Genomic DNA, 20392 nt, shown 5'->3' on the forward strand with positions numbered 1-20392 from the left:
TCCTAAATGACCGGGTGTGACTACGTATTTATACATCCTATACAGCAAAGCAGGCACCCCGTTCTCAGTAAACGCTTTGGGTTAAAATGTATTCTTACCTGCATGGTAACACTGACAACAGGTTAAAGCGAGTTAACTCTTGTCTCATAGACGGTTTCTTACAGGAACTTATACATTTTTTTCAAGAGATTATTGATGTATAAACTGAATACATGTCAAAAGGACAATTTTGTTGATTTGTAATTTAGCGGTGGAATTCACCGTGACATCAATAACCTCTAGAAAAAAAAGTTTCCAAAGTAGTTTTGGCAACATCGGTCATTCAGTTGTAAACGAAAGTGGGAAATTTTAGCGGTTCTATGACCAACCACATTGTATTTGTATAGATATGCAAATCATATAAGAATTATACAAACAACAAGCAGACCAAGATGCTAATCGGTCGATTCGACAAATGAACTTTGGCAAAGTCATATCGATAAAGTGTAACTGTGAGGTCAGATCTCGGCTATTCCCAACAGAGTTCATGCTGTGTCGGACGTTATTTTTTTGGTAAAAATAGGTAGACTCATATCTGTACTCAAACTTTCAATTCCGTTAACTAACTGTAACATACAGCGTATTTTTATCATGTCATTCATATCAGTTTTGAGAACGGCAACTGTAAACCAACCTTTTTTGCGAGCAATTTGTTCTCGTGACTTTCGGGAATGAAAAAAAAAATAACTCCAAAATAAATTGTCGCGAATATGTAAAACTTGGAATTTTCCTTTTTTTATTTGAATCAAATATTTTGAGAATCGCTAAACTAAGTCGCCGCGAAATGGGATAGAAAGGGATAAAACCGAAATAAAATACCCGCGAAAAAATGTTGCTTTTAATACAGTTTTTAAATAATATTTATTACCCAAGATGTCAGTATATAGATCGAGAGTGAAGAGAAATATACCATAAGCCTAATTTGTGGAACTTGTTTTGTGATTTTTATCTCTTTATATGTGAATATATAAGAAGTTATACAATGAAGATGTGGTATGATTGCCAATGAGACAACTCTCCACAATAGACCAAAATGTGTGACATGTAAAAATTTATCTCTCTCCATATAAAGCCAAATTGTTTAATCTGCTAATCAATCCCAACAACAGTTTGTAGTAATTTGACCCAATCATCCTCTTTTCAACAAGTCATTTTAATTCAAATATTGCAAACAGTCAATAGACATCCAAACCAGAACGGGTCCAACTATCTGGTATGGAAAGTGAATGTTTTCAAATGTCTCTATACCGTTTGTGTTTGTACTCCATAAAACACAACATTAACGTCAAATCACAAGGGGAATTCCAATTTCTTTTTTATTAAAGGAATAACCAAAAATTAAGTTCATTATGACTAAACTTGAACCTTTAACTATGAACAATACATGTAAATTGTTTATAAAATCCTTCCTCAATCCAATGAAATCATCCGTAACGACCAGCGACCACATAGTACAGTTTTATTATTTGTATTTTAAATAACGCAGTTTAAAGTACTAGTATGCACTTAAAACGTTTTCAGTTCATTGGCCGATTTACTTACAACTTAAAATGAGTTCACAGGACCTTGTTTATATACTCGACAAAATCTTTGGAAACAGTTATTTGTAACCCGAAATTGCACTGAAGGCAAACTAGGTTTTATTTTTATTTGTTGCTTTTACTAGAACTAGTACCAAAATGTCCAACCATAGAGTCACTATAATCTATCGAACAGTTATATGGGATTCTCGTTGTTTATTCTTTAGTTTTCTATGTTGTGTCATGACTTGTGTATTATTGTTTGTCTTTTTCATGTCTAGCCAAGGCGTTGTCAGTTTATTTTCGATTTATGAGTTTGACTGTCCCTCTGGTATCTTTCGTTCCTCTTTTATATTCTCCGTAGTATAAAGTCGGTAATATGAAAATAGTTTATTGTCAATATATTGTGACAATCGTATTATAGTTTGCATTCTTTAACAATGTAAACATCAGTATGACGTTAGTAAGTTATTTGATCCGAAAGCCTATCATCCTAGAGGTAGTACGTGACAAGTGAACAAACAACTTTAAATTTTGACTGTTTTTAAAAGTAAAATAACTATGGGATAAAAAAAAAAAACGGAAAATTTTCACTGTCAAGATTTACCAATTTCATCAATTGTGCAATATTTCAAGTGAATATATTCAAGACCTCTTCCCAATTTATACCTTTGCAGTATGTAAACAGATGACTAAGTCGACTAAGTGAGGGAGCAACCATTTAACTTTAAAAGGGGAGGGGTATTTTTTTTCCTTAGCCCGATTTTTTTTTTTTGTGCAACTTTGACGCAACCAATCAGATTTTTTACTACAAAATTTAACACTATAAGGTTAAAAAAGGGGGATTTGCATTCAGAATATTATTATTTTTCATCTGCTTGACCAGAATATTTTTTTATCACCAAATTGGGGATCAGAATAATTTTTATATTAGAAAAAAACATACCCCCTGGAAGTTAAATGGTCGTTTCCTAAAATATGAAGAAGAAAAAAATTAAACTCAAAAGGGAATTCACATAACCACTCCAAGTAACATCGTCAAGTTCACTTTGAAAATTTTATGTGAATTGTTGTCTGCAAATTTGGTGTATGTATGAAGTGTTGAGTTGAATTTCTGACTAATATATGGAGCGACTGATACTATAATGCGTCCCTTGCTGGAGTATAAAATGTAATGTATAATAAATATATTGAGTTATGATGTTGTAAATAAATATACTACCAATACCTTGTACAATGTGGTATTAATTATTATTATTTAGTAAATTGTGATAATGTTCTGCTCTGAAGTCTTCTGTGGCCAAGTTTTCATCAAAAGCCTAACTAAAAATAAAAAAAAGATGTGGTATGATTGTCTATAAAACTATTCTCTGCAAGAGACCAAAAGACACAGATATTAAAAACTATTGTTCGCCATACGCTATTCAGCAAAGAAGGAAAAAAATCAAAGCTCTTCATAAAATATAGAGAGCGTGATGCATAACCAGACAAAAGGAATTGAATTGACCACAGCTATCTGAATAAAAAAAAAACTCACCACATATACCAGGATAACATTTTGTATATACGCCAGACTAGCGTTTCGTCTACTTAAGACTCATCAGTAACGCCCGAATCCCAAAAAGTTAAAAGGGGCAAATAAAGTACGAAGTTGAAGAGCATTGAGGACCAAAATTCCTAAAAGTTTTGCCAAATACAGCTAAGGTAATCTATTCCTGAGGTAGAAAAGCCTTAGTATTTCAAAAATTCAAAAGTTTTTAGTGTAAACAGTTAATTTATAAATATAATGTAATTTACTATGACATGTTATCATTTCTATTTTGTATTTGTACATCGCATTAAGCAAAATGCTCTCATTTAAATACGGGTAAAACTATCGGATAACAGGAGTCCACGTTACCATCCCGCTTTATATCCACCCGGAAGTCTTAGATTTACGTTTACACACAGATATAAACAAATACTTAATGTCAATGAAACTTGAACCTATTTACGTGTATATATAAATGTAAACCGTTGGAAAATCCTGCCCCATTGATAGGAAATAGTCCGTTCCGTTACATTAGAGATTTTGTTAAGCCTGAAACTATTAAGGTTTTTTTTTTTGACATTTTAAAATACCTGTTGTTTACAAACGCATTCACAAACATATACACTTTCAACGTGATCAGTTCATTATAAATACACAGAAAAAAAAATGGAAAAACTGTGTCCGGCAATATTTGGAATAATTACATTAGTTTTATTATGTGCTGGAGCCTTCTCTCCCGGATGGTTTGTGGCGGACAATGCTAGCATAAGTGGAATTGCGGGCCATGATACTTCAGGCGGCGTTGAAGTCCACATGGGATTATTTTATCTAGTTGTTGTAGGGAAAGATTTTACGACAGCAATAGGATATGGAGATGTTGGTGGATTCGGCCTTTTTAGTATGTACTTATATTCAGAGTTTAAAGTGAAATTAGTGTGAATAGCAATATTTTTATACTCATCAACAGTAAGTTCTGCCACTTAAGCAGAAAACTGGGCATCCCAATTTTTAGTAAAGTGCAATAGTTGATACATATAATGTTATATACTATAGCCAATATAACTAGAAATACCATTTTGTCATTTCCGGCTATAAATCCAGTTTAAACAAAAACATCCCCTTCATCGCTAAATCAGAAGTTATAGTGTTAATTCCCCTTATTCGATTATTAATTTGTTATATAACAATGAACTATAATAACGTATAATAGCTTATACAGAACACTAAGCGAATAATTCTGAATGAAGGAAAAAGATATTTTGTAAATTGTTGCTAAGGCAGTCTTTCCCTGTATTTCAAACTGTAAACACGTGCAATTCTGTAACGGTCTTGAATGTGTATACTTATTTTATATTTGTTAAAAACTAAAATATTGATGAAGTTTATATGGCAATAAATATTTGAATCGAAATCAATTGAATTAAACAGTCTCAGTGTCAATTATAAAACAAACAGATTAAATGTAACCCTAAAATTTACTAGTGTTAACATTTATTACCAAAATCTGACTGTAGGTTTTGGAAATTAAACTAAACAAGAGGCTGTCACAACGACAGCAAACCGGATTTATTAATATTTATTTGTGTCCTGGCAATATCACAAGAACCATTACTGATGAATGGTGAAAGTGAAAATTGTCAACATCAAATTTAACCTCCATTTTGTCATCAGTATCAACATATAAAAATTTGAAAAGCTTAGATTGAATGGTTCATGAGTAAATGCAACAACGTGAATGGAAACGCCATTTTACAATCTTTCAAGAACCATAACTCCTGAACGGTAAAAGTCAAAATCATCATTATTGAACTTGACCTCTATTTTGCCACCAGTAACAACATATAAAAATTTCAAAAGCTTTGGTTGAATGGTTCATGAGAAAATGCACGGAATCGACTGGAAACACCATTTTTCAATCTTTCAAGAACCATAACTCCTGAACGGTAAAAGTCAAAATCGTCTTTATTGAACTTGACCTCTATTTTGTCATCAGTAACAACATATTAAAATTTGGGAAGCTTTGGTAGAACAGTTCATGCGTAAATGCACGGACACGACTGGAAACTCCATTTTTCAATCTTTCAAGAACCATAACTCCTGAACGGTAAAAGTCAAAATCGTTATTATGAAACTTGACCTCCATTTTGTCATCAGTAACAACATATAAAAATTTCAAAAGCTTTGGTTGAATGGTTCATGAGAAAATGCATGGACACGACTGGAAACACCATTTTCAATCTTTCAAGAACCATAACTCCTGAACGGTAAAAGTCAAAATCGCCATTTTTGAACTTGACCTCTATTTTGTCATCAGTAACAACATATTAAAATTTGGGAAGCTTTAGTAGAACAGTTCATGCGTAAATGCACGGACACGACTGGAAACTTCATTTTTCAATCTTTCAAGAACCATAACTCCTGAACGGTAAAAGTCAAAATCGCCATTATTGAACTTGACCTTCATTTAGTTGTCAGTAACAACATATTAGAATTTTAAAAGCTTTGATTGAACGGTTCATGAGTTAATGCACGGACAACATTTGATTGCCGCCCGGCCGCCCGCCCGCCCGCCCGCCCGCCCGCCCGCCCGCCCGCCCGCCCGCCGTATATTCCCAAATCAATAACCGACATTTTTGTCACAAAAATCCGGTTAATAAAAAAGACCAAGATGGTACAGCCATTTATATTTCCGTACAAAAGCAGTCATAATGTACCAATTTGATGCAATCAATGTTTCTTCGCTTAATTTGACAAAATTGAACCATTTTGGCTGCTAAAAGCGAATTATTATTTCACTATTTTACTTTCATTATTGATTGAACAAAACAAAATCTTACTTTATATTTTTTATATATCTCGTAGCTAGTGCCCTTTAACAACGCAGTATACATGTATACAATTGACGTAATATTATGAAACATTGAAAAATACTCATTGTATTCATTGATTATAACACCAAATCACAATCCTTTAACAATGAAAATTACATAACATTCATTTAACATTGAAAATTAAAAGGACATTAGTCTCGTCTGATCTAGCATATGAAGTTTATACGATAAAATAAATATGCTATGGTTCTATCTAACTATCGTACATTATTTATTTATGTAATTGTATTGAAATATGTATAGTTATCTCTATACCTTTGTAATTTGGTTTGTGAGAATAAACATGTATATCACGGTAGGTATAGTGTCCAGCTAGGATCGTGGTTTTTCGAGTGATTTGATCGGGCTTTTTCGAGTGTGACCACTTTTTTTTTCGAGTGAATATGATAAAAAATGTAAACAAACAGACTTCTTTTCAAACAAGACGTGATATAGAAGCTCGAGTTTGATAAACAAGGTTGAACATGATATGTTAGCATTTGAAGTATAAAGATAGTATCATTCTGACATTGCTTTTCGTTTAAAAAGTTAGATTTAGCCTTAAAATGATTTTATTCCAAAATACCGAATAAAGCCATTTTCTTATATATACCGATGCAAATGTCGACGGAAATGCATACATGGAATCTATATTTCCTTAGACATACAGACACTTTACAAAAACTATTGTTATTGCATTGAAAACGACATTTTGAGAGTAAATTCAGTTTTTCATGTCCGGGTTTTTTCGATAGCAGTCCGGGCTTTTTCGAGTGTGTCCTTTTTTATCGAGTGATTATACACATTTCTTATAGCTAAAAATCTTGTGTGTTTACGTTTAAAAACTATAAATAAAGGCTCAAATTAAGTACATTCAAGGTACATGATGTATCAACACTTGCATTTTATCATGAAACAAGTATCGTTCATTTGTATGTATTCTTTTTTCTCACATCTTATAAATTGCATGTACAGTATATATCCGTGATGTCAACAATCTAATGTGAGTGTTCCGGACCATATAAGTATTGGGACCTCATGTTGATGACTATTACTAAACAGCAAAATGTCGACTTGGAAGAAAACTTCCAAAAATGTTTTAATGAACTATTTAACAAGCCTAAGGGTTCAACTGTTTTACTAACTGACAAATCAAAATCGATATGATAAAAGAGTCTAATAATTGATACTAGAGACGGACAGAAAACAGATACACCCAACTTGTAACTTGTGCTGTTTTGGGTAGCCTTTGAACTATAATTTAATACATTTCATGTAACCGTCATTATTATAGATAAGTTTTTTGTTTTATTGAATCGTTTCTAATGTATAAAATTGAGACACCATTTTATTAAGGATCACGTTATTTCAAAATGAACACTGGAAAGTAGTTGTAATACGCTTTCCAAATGGAATATTTGCATTAAATTGAAAAAAAAGATCTATTTTGATATGTTTTTAATGACTTATTTGGAATATATGATATTGTCCTTCACTTATTTACAGTTATAAACTAGAAAAAAGTCAATTCTTAAAGCCTAAAATACTATCAAATTTTCTGTAAAAAACCCGGACCATTTGTCTTAAAACCCGGACGAATTCACAGTTGCTCTCGAAAAAACCCGGACAATAACAAACATAGATTTATTTAATAAATACAAGGAAATCGAGCTTCTTTGTTGATCAAAATATATATAATATTCTATATAAGATGGGTAGTAATGTAAAAAACTGTTATAATTACGAAATGTTCGTTAATTAAACTTATCGCATGTTTTATCACTCGAAAAAGCCCGAACTACACTCGAAAAAAAAAGGATCAAATCACTCGAAAAACCACGATCCTAGCCGGACACTATACTTTCCGTGACGCTACGTATGTAATGTTGGTGACGTTTTCTTATTTCATGTACCTGACACTAAAATCGGCTTTATATATGAAAAATACCGAAACGATCAAGTGTTACTTTGTGTAAAAAATATTTAAGGCACTTCAGAAATTAAGTTACTGATGGCTTATCGTATTTTATTCAGTTTTGTCAATCAGTTTTCCTAATTCTGCATGACGAGAAAAATCTAAATTACTAACATTGTTCTTCGACTGTTCCTTCTATTTTTGGGTACTTATAGGTATATGCGATATAATAATGCTATACCATTTCGAAAAGGAACGTTAGGACTTTAAGATGATATATGTGTATAAATAACGCAATTTTCGGACCGAGTAGGCCTTGAAAGAAGTCAATTTTGATTGTAGACACCAAGGGAAAATATCACTTCCTTACGGCACAAATGTTCAGAATGCATTTACAGCGAGAGGAATATGTTCTCAAATTGATGACAGCGCATATCCTTTTGTAAAACAAGTTTGGAAAATCTTTCAAATAAAAAAAATCCAATGTAAATGAGCGAATGTCGTGAAAACTTCGACATCATTACCCAAAACCTAGCCCAAAGTACACGGTCACAACAACGTTAAAAATAATTTGTTCTATAGAGAAATTATCAGCATTGATTAAACATGTGTAAAACTTTTTATTAAGTCAAAAAATGAAACATGCCTCTAAATCTATAACATTTGAACAGCATTCATTCGAACAGCTATCTCATTTAAAGCATTAAACAAAAAAATAATAAGGTTATGAATCACTAAAGGTCTCCCGTCACAAAACTTTTAACCAACATTTTTCCGTTAAGAATTCCGGTGTTGATTATGGAAAACAGCGAAAAATAATGTGTTATGCATTTTAGAACTGAGAAATGAATCCAGTATGATGATAGATGCCAAATAAAAAAGAAAATATGCTTTGAAATCAATTATATTTTTATCGATTAGTATCGCATATCGATGCGTTGAAAGGGTGTCTACCAAAATGTCACAATGATAGCGCAATTATCTGATAATTTGGACCAAGTCGGGGAAGATTTGATGCTAGTCGTAGTTATTCAAAAATGAGACTCAAACTGAAAAATACTAAAATGGACATTCAAACTGAGAAGTCGAAAATAAACTGACAACGCCATGGAAAAATAAAGAAGACCACAACATTATAAACAATATACAAAACATAACACAGAAAGATGAAGACCGAGTCAAAAGAACCTCGCGATAAACCTGAAGTGATCTCAGATGCTACGGAAGGTTAGCAGACCCTGCTCCACATGTGACCCCCGTCATGTTTCTCATGCAAGTACACATATAGGGATAAGTATTATTCGGTAATTCACATTCGAGGGAAGGAGGACAATTGCGTGCTACAATGCCTGTAATGAAACATGCAGCAGTCAGAGGCACTCGTGTTTTATTTTGCAATCATCCTAATATACTTTTGTCATAAACATAAATTCTGTTTATTTTAGGTTTGGGGTTCCTTGAATACCAGATAGAAACTATCCTGGGAATAGTCTTATGTTTAATATCAGTCATACTGACTTTTACCTACAAGAAAGAAGGAACAAATGGTGTTTTGGTCGCTAGTATCATAATGTACATCATAGCAGGTCAGTAGTATAGTGCTTTGTCACAGAAAAGGGGGGTTAGTATGGGTATGTGCATCTAAAAATAGACAGTAATATACCGCGTTGATTTCTGAAAATTTAATGCAACACATCAAGAACGCTTATGGTCGGCTTACTTTTCAATATTTATGATATTGTACCTCGCGATTTATTTTCCTACCATGACATACCCGTAGCCAAAAAAAAAGGGGGGGGGGGGTTCCGTCCGAACCACCTTTGAAAACAAATAATGACTGTTAAAGTCAACGTTCTGTTAGAATTGTGACTGTTTAAGTCGAGTTTTTGAGGCCAAATAACCCCCCTTTGGAAATTCCTGTCTACGGGCCTGCATGTATTACTGTATTTCTAAAACAAGTTAGTTTTGGAACTTAAATATATTGTTTATGATTTATACATCATGGTAATGGCTTTGATTTTTTGGTCAAATTAGCTGCCCCAAAGTCACAAAGAAGTATATGTAGGGCCAATTTCACCTGAATTGTTTTAGGCAATGACCATTTTCAAAAAGTCTTGAATATTTACTTAAAATTTATAGTATCCCTTTCAAATGGATATGTGCGTACTTTTAGGTCATAACAATATCATATATCTTACGGTATAATAGATATTCAAGTTTTAAACGCCAGAACACGTTCCAAAACTATATTTGGACGGAGTTGTCACATTTTTTTAATCATCTATTGAAAAAAAATGTATTAGGAAATTGTTTACAAAAGAAGAATACCGCAGGAAGAAAAGTTATGCACTGTCTGTCGGATATAAACACATTAATTTGGTAAGCAACGTCCTACTATAGAAAATTTTACAAACAAACATATAAAATTTGGCCGTTTGAATTGTTTTATCCATTGTCATTTCGGGGCCTTTTATAGCTGACTATGTGGTATGGGCTTTGCTCATTGTCGAAGGCCGTATGGTGACCTATAGAAGTTAACTCTGAGTCATTTAGTCTCTTGTGGAGAGTTGTCTCATTGGCAATCATACCACACTTTTCTTTTTTTTTTAATATATATATATGTTAGCAGGAATCTGTATCAAATTTCTTCAGTACCAACATGTATATAGCATTAAATAGCATGCCGTGTTAATGTTAAAACGTGAAACTGTCCGACAAAATTTTAATAAATCGATATAGCATTTTCCAGTATGATTTGACAATTTTTAGATTTTGGCCTTCAAGCCTGACTGGATTTTGTTTTTAGGTAAAACGGATTTTCTTTAGAACGTTTCAGTTGGTCGGAAAACCAACCTATGAAATAGGTTAAGTTCACAATCGGCACTTGGTAAAAACACCATTTCTGTGTCTGTTTATCCACGTAACATTTAAAACTGTATTGAAAGAGGACAATCCCGTCTAGTATCCTTGATCTTTTCACTTGTGTGGTTGTCACTACTTCCTTATTTGCACAATTTTCCAGATCTCTTTTTACCGGTTTTCATTAGAAATAAGAATAAAATTGAGAATGAAAATAGGGAATGTGTCGAAGAGACAAAAACCCCACCATAGAACAGACAAGAACAGAAGGTCACCAATAGGTCTTCAATGCAGCGAGAAACTCCCGTACCCGATGGCATCCTTCAGCTTGCCGCTAAACAAATATATAAACTTGTTCAGTGATATTGGACTTCATACACACTCCAAATTATACACAAGAAACTGAAATTAAAAATCTTACAATACTAACAAAGACCAGTGGCTCCTGACTTGGGATAGGCGCAAAAAATGTGGCGGGATTAAAAATGTTCTTTGAGATCTCAACCGCTCTTTTCGTATGAATCTGATTATGAAAATATGATGCCATTAAACATCATAACATTTCTGGTCACTCTATATTATAGCGGCAAAATTTAAATTAATAATAAAAATAATATTGGTAATTCTTACTCTGTTTAACTATATTTTCTTTTAGTATCTCTGCATATGACTATTTTGAATCTTCGGTCTGTGCAGTATTTTGCGGATTGCGTGAAATTTGATTTAGACATCTATTATATTTTTTATATTTATAATAATAAAAAATCAATTTCTTAACGCCTCTTTATCTCACGATGTTTTATTAAGTGGAAACTAAATCAGTTTCATTGGTGAAAGGCGGTTGGGGTGTTGATAATGTGAAGACAATGCCACAATAAGTACTAATACAATCGACGTGTCTTGCTCTGACAAGATATACATGTAATAGATTAAGGCATTTCAATTTTGGAAAGTCATTTTTTCGGTTTCTTTAGATTAATCCTACATATCCAATATATTTTATTTGACTCAAGCAGTTGATATATATACCATGATGCAAATAAGTATACATTGGTCGATATACTATCTGTGATGTTTAATGTTGTCAAATCCTAACATTTCCTATATTTCAAAGATAACGTTCAGGATAAGCACGAGTGTCCACAGGCAGATATAGCTAATCTAGTAACCGCAGACACCATTGCTCTTAAATTGTAAATCTCTAATGTCTAATTCGAACCTGACTTGTATAGTCCAAGGTTAATGTCAGTATGCTTAAATTCAAATCAATTCTCTCAAGTGAAATAAATTTTATGAAACTAAGGGACACAACTCTTTTAATGCAAATGAAACAAACCGTCAGAACAGAGCTCTTAATTTTCATGTTTATGACATACATTTTTTATGTGACGTTTCGAAATAATCATTCTTAGTATAATTGCAGTAAGTGCATCTTCAAATTCTTTTTTTTTCAGGAATATCTACAATTGTAGCAGTTGGACGTTGGCTTTCCGGTGTGATATTGATTTCAACTTACACAGACAAAACAATGATCGTTCCATACTCTTTAATTTTGAGTGGCCTTGGCGCTATCTTTTGTGGGATCATAATGATATGCACAAGTTGTATGTACTGCCAGCACAACGCTGCTAGAAGACCAGCCCAAGGGGGTCAGGTGTTTTCAGATGTACCAATGACCGGTTATCCACAAACACAGCCTTATACACAAGGACCGCCGTCATATGGACAACCACAGGACAACAAGGGCTACGGATACAACTACAGTAATAACAGTGGCTTACCTCGTAAAGATTATTAATGTTAATAATTTGTGCGGCAACTAAATATGGAAATAAGTTATTGAAACGTAAAACGATGATAGATTACTTTACAATTATAGCAAAACTGTAATATTGTTTTTATAAAAGTTAATGTACATTTTACACCACATACTTTTGATTCAAACTCATATATTTGATCAAATCTGATTTAAATACAGATCATATGGCCAAGCTTTGCTTCCATTGATCTGACAACAATCCATTGTACTTTGTGTTTAAGTTACTATTTCTTCAGCCAATGAAATTTCAACCCTCAAATTTTAAAGATGAGTATAATTTTGGCGAAACCAGATGATCCCGAAAGATCTAATGAACTAAAGGTAGAACGGAATGTTTTCAGATAGTAGTAAGCATGGTAAGTAAAGCTTGCACACAGGATCTGTATCTTAATGAGATTGACAGTAATCGATATTCTTTAAACCATATGAAACCTTAGATAAAAAAAGATGCATATGTTTTTTATTAATAAATGGATAGTTTCCTTATAAAACTTATGTACATATACTTTTTTCTGAAGAAAACTCTTTAATTTGTCCACATTTAGAAGAAGTTTACTTTGTTCTTCAAAATGCCGCCAAAGGGCAGTGTCTGGCGTCAATAAGAGTTGCTTGATTGTGAAGACATGTCCTTACTCTAAGATCGATTATTAATAGTAAGACTTCATGAACCTTAAAAAATCTGACATACCAATAATTGGCATTTCTGACGCGAAATTTTCATTTGACATTTATCCGTTTCAGATCCGTTCATCATCGGTTTTATCCGTTATTCATCCGGTAGAAGTTCGTTTTACATTCGTTCAACGTCCGTTTTATCCGTTAAACGTCCGGTAGAAGTCCGTTGGTTAATTTAACTGCCAGACTTCCAACGGATGTATAACAGAAACGTAACGGATACAAAACGGAAACGAAACGGACGCCTACCGGACGTTCAACGGACATTTCATCCGTTGGACGTCCGTTCAAAGTTTTGAACATGCTGAAAATTTTCCACCAGACAGAACGGACGTCGACGGATAAAACGTACGCTTAATGGACCGGATAAAACGGATGAACAAGATGTACGGAAAAATTAAAGGCGACAATAATAATACATGTAAATCGCATAAATATTCAAAATGTTTCTGTGCAACTGGTTTTGGTTTGTTCTTCAAAATGCCATCAAAAGGCAATATCTGACATGAATAACAGCTGTTTGATTGTGAAGACGTGCCCTCATTCTAAGATCGATTATTTATAATAAGAATTCATGAACCTTAAAAATCTAATTGGCATTTCTGACGCGAATTTTTTTATTGGCATTTATCCGTTTCAGGTCTGTTCATCATCCGTTTTATCCGTTAGTGAATTTATCTGCCAGAACTCCAACGGATGTATAACGGACACGTAACGGATACAAAACGGACGCCTACCGGACGTTCAATGGACATTTCATCCGTTGGACGTCCGTTCAAAGTTTTGAACATGCTCAAAATTTTTTCACCGGAAAAAACGGACGTCGACGGATAAAACGTACGCTAAACGGACATGCAACGGATTGAAAAAAAGTTAACCGTTAGGCAGCCGTTCGAGCTATCCGTGAAGGTGTTACCGAGGCTTTACTATAAGGTGACAATCGGCAAACTACGGCTTCACATCACGCCAATTAAGTAGCTGCCATATTTTCACTTCATGACAGACAAAAAAAAAATGACGATTATACGATTTGTTTGCGTAAAAAATAATAAAATCGTGTACAGAAGACTTAGTTTATGATATATACATGCATTGGTTCAATATATGTAATTGGATGAACATTATTTTTAACCAGTCACTGGTTTTATATGACTTTAAAATCATTACCAATAATGTACGGTTGAGATTATCATAACAATTTGTTTAATGATGTTACAATAGATTGTTTCTCGCGTCAAGTCAAGTAGCAATTATTTCATGCATAGTAAGGTCGAGAACAATCTAACATTGAATACAAAAAAGTTATGCAACTTTGGCAGATCCGAAGGAAAGGCAGGAAATGTTGACTATCACTGAAATATCAGGATATGTTGGAAAGGGAAAGACATTTTCTTTGCAACATATCTTTAATCGACACATCAGAAAGTCGTTACAATCAAACTTGCTTATAGTATGTAAATAGTCTTACATGAGACATCAGATTAAACATCGACATGACATGACGTAGCGTCGAAATTAAAGAATAAAATGATGCACCAATGATGTGGATGAAATACGCAATACAAATTCTCAAAATATATATAAAAAAACATTATGATATCGCAATTGAAGAAAGACACCACAGACATATATATACACAAATAACCAAACCGACGTTTATTTACAACTGTTACTATGTTCGAATAACTTACTGTACAAACAAATGGCGCCTTGTTCGAGAATGTTGTTGAACAGAAACCATCTCATCTTAATTTTATGGTAAAATGTCGATCCAGGGCAATATTGAACGTTTTCGTTTCTGATGTTTACTAAGACAATCAATTGAAACATAGACACCACTTAGTTAAAGTTCTATTTTTGTTTATCGTAAACGAAACAGGTGTGGACGATAACAAGTTGGTAAGCACAGTTGGGTTCCAATGAGAATGCCGATTGTTTTTTCAACACGTCCCCAAACGTAAAATATTGTGTTGTCAATGTATAGATCAAACATTTGATAATGTCATTTTCTTAGAATAGATATTAAAAAGAACATATCGTGTGATAGCCAATCAGACAACTCTCCGCATAATACCAAATGACACAGAAATTAACCGATAAGGTCACTGTATGGCCTTAAACAATGAGCAAAGCCCATACCACATAGTCAGCTAAAAAAATATGTAACAAAAACACAAAACAACAAACGACAACCACTGAATTACAGACTCCTTGCTTGAAACAGACACGTACATTCAGAATGTGGCGGGGTTAAACATTTCAGCGAGATCCAACCCTCCTCTTATCTAGGATAGTGGAATAACATTACAACATAATAACGAACTATAAAATGAGTTGAGAAAGGCTTAAAGAATCAGATGTATACAAATAGAAATAGATTTAACAAAATAACAAAATGGACGTGACCAGGTTCATGTACAGCCAACAACAAAAATACAGCAATTACGAGAGGACTCGCCGTTACTGCCAGCTAGTGCAAAGCCAATATCAACTAATAAAAAAAACCATGCTTCTCAGACTACATTATCAATCAGTACACATCTAACATTCAATGCATTTAGTGTAAAGACGTCTTAAACAGCCAAAGAAAAACTTGACCTTGTGCAAAGCCATGATACAGGAGTCGACAGATTGTATATAACAATAATATTTAGTTTGCTTTTAATTTACTGATCACACAATCAATATTAGTACCAATAATAACGATATTCATTGATCTGAAAACTGTTGAATTTGTAACGTTTTAGAATAAAGTTTAGTTAAAGAATCGGCAAGTTTACCAGGATCGATTCTAAATTTCCGGACACGGTAAACACATCTCCGTAAATTTGAGTATGTGCTATCCCGTTAATATAGATACAACTACACTTTAAAACCAAATCATACTAATGGAAAAAATCATAAAAGTTTTAGGTAAATTGTGGTAACGAAATTCCAGACTTAATAATTTACAAGTAATACATAGATTACGTTCGTTGAAATCTAAAAGGTCACAACAGATACGGACATATAACGAACGAATTATGAAATATCAACACCTTTAAAAAATGGTACCAAAGGAAAATCACCATCACAAAAAAAGGAAAATAAACAATAAGGAACGAAAATAATTTTAGTGTGGTGGTTACAGTGTACAACTGAAATATCTAAATCTAGGAAAGAACAGCTATTGGCGTTTACATTTGATTTATTTAAAGTATGTTCATTTAAGCAAATTTCGCAGTATATTTAGAAAATTCTTGATTATGTAACGAAAAAACATCATCAAAATAAAAAGAGGGAAGAAAGATACCAGAGGAACAGTCAAACTCATAAATCGAAAATAAACTGACAACGCCATGGCTAAAAATGAAAAAGACAAACAATAGTACACATGACACATCATTGAAAACTAAAGAATAAACAACACGAACCCAATGTAACGGTATGTGTTGTTGAATTCATCAATTAAATGCAATTTAGACGGGTTTAGAGATTTCTTTGGTCATGAATTGTGATTCATAACAGTATAAAAACAAGTCTGCTATCAAAGGAGCTATAATCAGTTTCCATAGGAATACCTCCAATCTGTCGATTAACTTTGTTGCCGAAACGTTAATACATATTATCAAGGAGAAAATGAACAGCTGAGAGTATTTTTTCACAAAGTACTGGTTATCCTCCCTTAAACAAGATATTTGTAATTTTGAAATTATCAATTTCCCCACCTTATACTTAGTAGCAATATACCAACTTTACCTGAATATGGGATATACATTTATTCGGTATTCAAGAGCATGAAGCAATTACCCAGACTTTGTAAAACGTCATCAGTGTCTGAGCAAAAAGTTGATGAACCAGGGACAAGTAAAAAAACGTATCGTCCTTTACTTTAAAAATATCATCGGAAGGTACCAAGACCATGTTAATAAAAATTCGGTATCTTCACAAATAATTTTATACACGATTTTCCTGAAGTATTATATATAGATTCTGGGTACTGACGGTTGTAAATTATCCTAATGGCGTGTTAGTAATCTTTTTACTATTTCTTTTTTTATTTGGTGGTATCCATTTGACGTGGCTCTGTGCTTACACATCCTGTCATTGTTCTATGTGATGTTTTGTTTTCTTGTCTTTTATTTATGTTCATGAGCTTTTTCTGTATGGCTTTTGGTGTTTCTTTGTTACATATGACGTGGCTCTGTACTTGTACATCCCGTCAGTATTTTATTAATCGATGAGAATTTGTGTAATCTTGTCTTTCGTTATCGCTTACCTGCTTTTTTGTGTTTCTTTCTTGCATGTGACGTGATTCTGTACTTATAATTCCCGTCATTGTGTCATGGTAAATGTTTGTTTATATATCTGTTTGTTTTTACATTGATAAAGATGATAACACAACGTTGTTAATATACTCGAATGTTATACGACTGTCATAAAATTTGAGAGGTTTAGCTAGCTACAAAACCAAGTTTAATCCAACATTTTCTACATAAGAAAATGCCTGTAACAAATCGAGACTATAACAGTTGTTGTCTATTCGTTTGATGTGTTCGAGCTTTTGATTTTGCCATTTGATTAAGGACTTTCCGTTTTGAATTTTTCTCGGCGTTAAAAGTATTTTTGTGATTTTACTTTTTGAAATTATGGTACGTAGTCTTTTAGATAAGCAAAAAATTTGAACGCAATACTAAGTAAATATTCCAATACTAAAAGACATGAAATTTGACATCCGTAGGACGCCAAACTTTTGAAAATTATCAATAAACTAAATTTCAGAGTTGTATGTCAAATAAGTTACATGATGAATTAGTGGGAACAAAATTAAATTAGACATATATCTTCTCAATAAGAATAAAACTTTGATACCCTTTTTAGACATCTCTTAAAAGCTTTGATAACATTTCCTCTATTATAGTTCATAATATTTCCTAGAAATTGAAAGTCCTTAACTTCAGTATTTTGTTTTATCAATAACCAAGAGAGGTGGGGATTGTTTATAAATGTGGTGACAATTTTAGTTTTGTTTGTATTGTCACTCAACTGTCATTTAACGCAATGTTTATTAATTTAGCCTTATGCGTTGTGAAGCCCCTATTGTGTCTCAAATAGTAACACTGCTTACCTGCGGGATTTATTATTTGAATACGTGAAGTATCAAGAACCGCAGAGTTACAAATTTCGTCGAAAGCTAAATTCTATTTCACGGGTGTCATTCGGTTTATCGAGAGAAATGATCGTGAAAGAATATCTAACGGCGGTCAAGTATTGAGAGACGATCGTGAAAGTTCTGATAACGGATCGTGAAAGACATTTAATGTACATTCTAGTTCAGAATCTTTGAAAAAATCGCTTAATTTTCAAAACGCGGAACAAATCCGAACAAAAAAATATGTCTGTCAAAATGGTTTAACTTCCTCAACATAACTGTGAAAGAAGATAAAGAAAATATGAAGTACTTTTTGAAAAAACACAAAAGACGCTATGCGTGTCTATGAAATTAATTACAAATAACACGCTTTTTGTACCTATAAAAATATCATGATACATTTGAAATTTAATCTTTGGTGTATCTGATAGTACAGTAAAATTAAAGTATGGTCTTCCATTAAAAGCGTTAATTTGTTTGTGAAGACCTTGAATTTGTTGAATTTCCATCAAACTTGATCGTGAAAGATCAGGCAACGTATTATTTCGATCGTGAAAGAAAATGCGTGACCAGACTTAATACTAGTAATCAGAAATCAGTATTTCTTTTACCATTTGATAAATCTGCAAGTGGTTAAAGCCTGTAACTATTTTGATAAGGATGAACATTAAAGCTATTATCTTTTTTTCTATTCAACACTTTACCTCGAAAGTTAAAAAAACAACAAGTAATAACGTGTCTAAATAAGTGAGAAAGATTCAGCTCTGTGAATCGGTCTAGTGCACTTCAGGCAGACCGACTCTAGTTAGCCAATAATATGGATATGCAACGTTTAAACCAAAATGGTATCCATCAAACAAAAAATCATAGCAAAAACAGCACATTTCATGTGTAATTTGGGATTGAACGATAACCAACATTTTGTGCAACAGAACTTTTTAAGTTCTTTATAATCAACGCAGATAAGGATTGATTTAACTATAAAGTACATACTATAGAATACCAAAGCGCAAATGCTGTAATGTCTTCATTGCTTTACTTATGATAGTATATTTGTTGAACGTCTATAATATAAGGGTTTTACTAGTAGTGTCAAATGCGCTTAAGAAACTGATACATGTAAAAGTTATGCTTGACCAATTAATTCGGAACATAAGGTAAAAAGTATATGAACTCTGACCGACAGCCAGACATAGACATCTTACTATCATTCAATAAATCAAACACAATTGAAGTCATCATGGTCATATATGAAACATGCAGACATACATGTACACCATACACGAAACACCTTGTCGCTATAGCATACAGGTATATATTCAAAAGGCCAACCAACTTAAAACAAACAATACTGAATGATGCATGATAATGAGTTCAATGTTAGTTGAAACCTTGCACAAGTCGAAAATGTACACCTTACAATCACAACAACAGACAGTTATCCTAAAGCTTAACGAATCCTCGATACGGACTTGACCACTAAAATGAATCTTCATCCATGAAATGAGGCAAATTCAGCGTCAGGTGAATCCTGTCTGACGGTCATGTAGTTTATAGGATCCAATATACAAAATGTGGGTATCCTATAACTCGTGATAAGTCAGTACTTCACATGACAATAAAAAGCTTCATCATACAATCATCCATCTATTTTACAAACAACATGTTCACAAATGCCCAAATAATAATTTTAATGTATTTGCGCGTCTGGCGTACTAAATTATAATCCTAGTACCTTTGACAACTATTAACACCACTGGTTCGATGCCATTGCTGGTGGACGTTTCGTCCCCGATGGTATCACCAGCCCAGTAGTCAACACTTCGGTTCAAAGTTTTGTAAACAGGAAATTTGTATCAAGGTCATTTGATACAAATTTCCTGTTCAAAGTTTTGTAAACAGGAAATTTGTATCAAATGACCTCATTATTGATATTCATGTCAACACAGGTCATTATTGATATTCATGTCAACACATGAATATCATGAATATCAATAATGAGGTCATTTGATACAAATTTCCTGTTTACAAAA

The 20392-nt window shown here is 33.0% G+C and overlaps 1 protein-coding gene across 1 annotated transcript; it reads left to right on the forward strand.

The window, feature by feature from the left end:
* Nucleotides 1–3444: 3444 nt before the first annotated feature.
* Nucleotides 3445–13005, forward strand: LOC139485617 (uncharacterized). The gene is made up of 3 exons (XM_071270234.1): nucleotides 3445–3988; nucleotides 9321–9461; nucleotides 12189–13005. Exons 1-3 carry the CDS (start codon nucleotides 3757–3759, stop codon nucleotides 12530–12532), a joined length of 717 nt encoding a protein of 238 aa, XP_071126335.1. The 5' UTR covers nucleotides 3445–3756; the 3' UTR covers nucleotides 12533–13005.
* The last annotated feature ends 7387 nt before the right edge of the window (nucleotides 13006–20392 follow it).

This window comes from Mytilus edulis, chromosome 8 (assembly GCF_963676685.1).
Source record: "Mytilus edulis chromosome 8, xbMytEdul2.2, whole genome shotgun sequence".
NCBI lineage: Eukaryota > Metazoa > Mollusca > Bivalvia > Mytilida > Mytilidae > Mytilus > Mytilus edulis.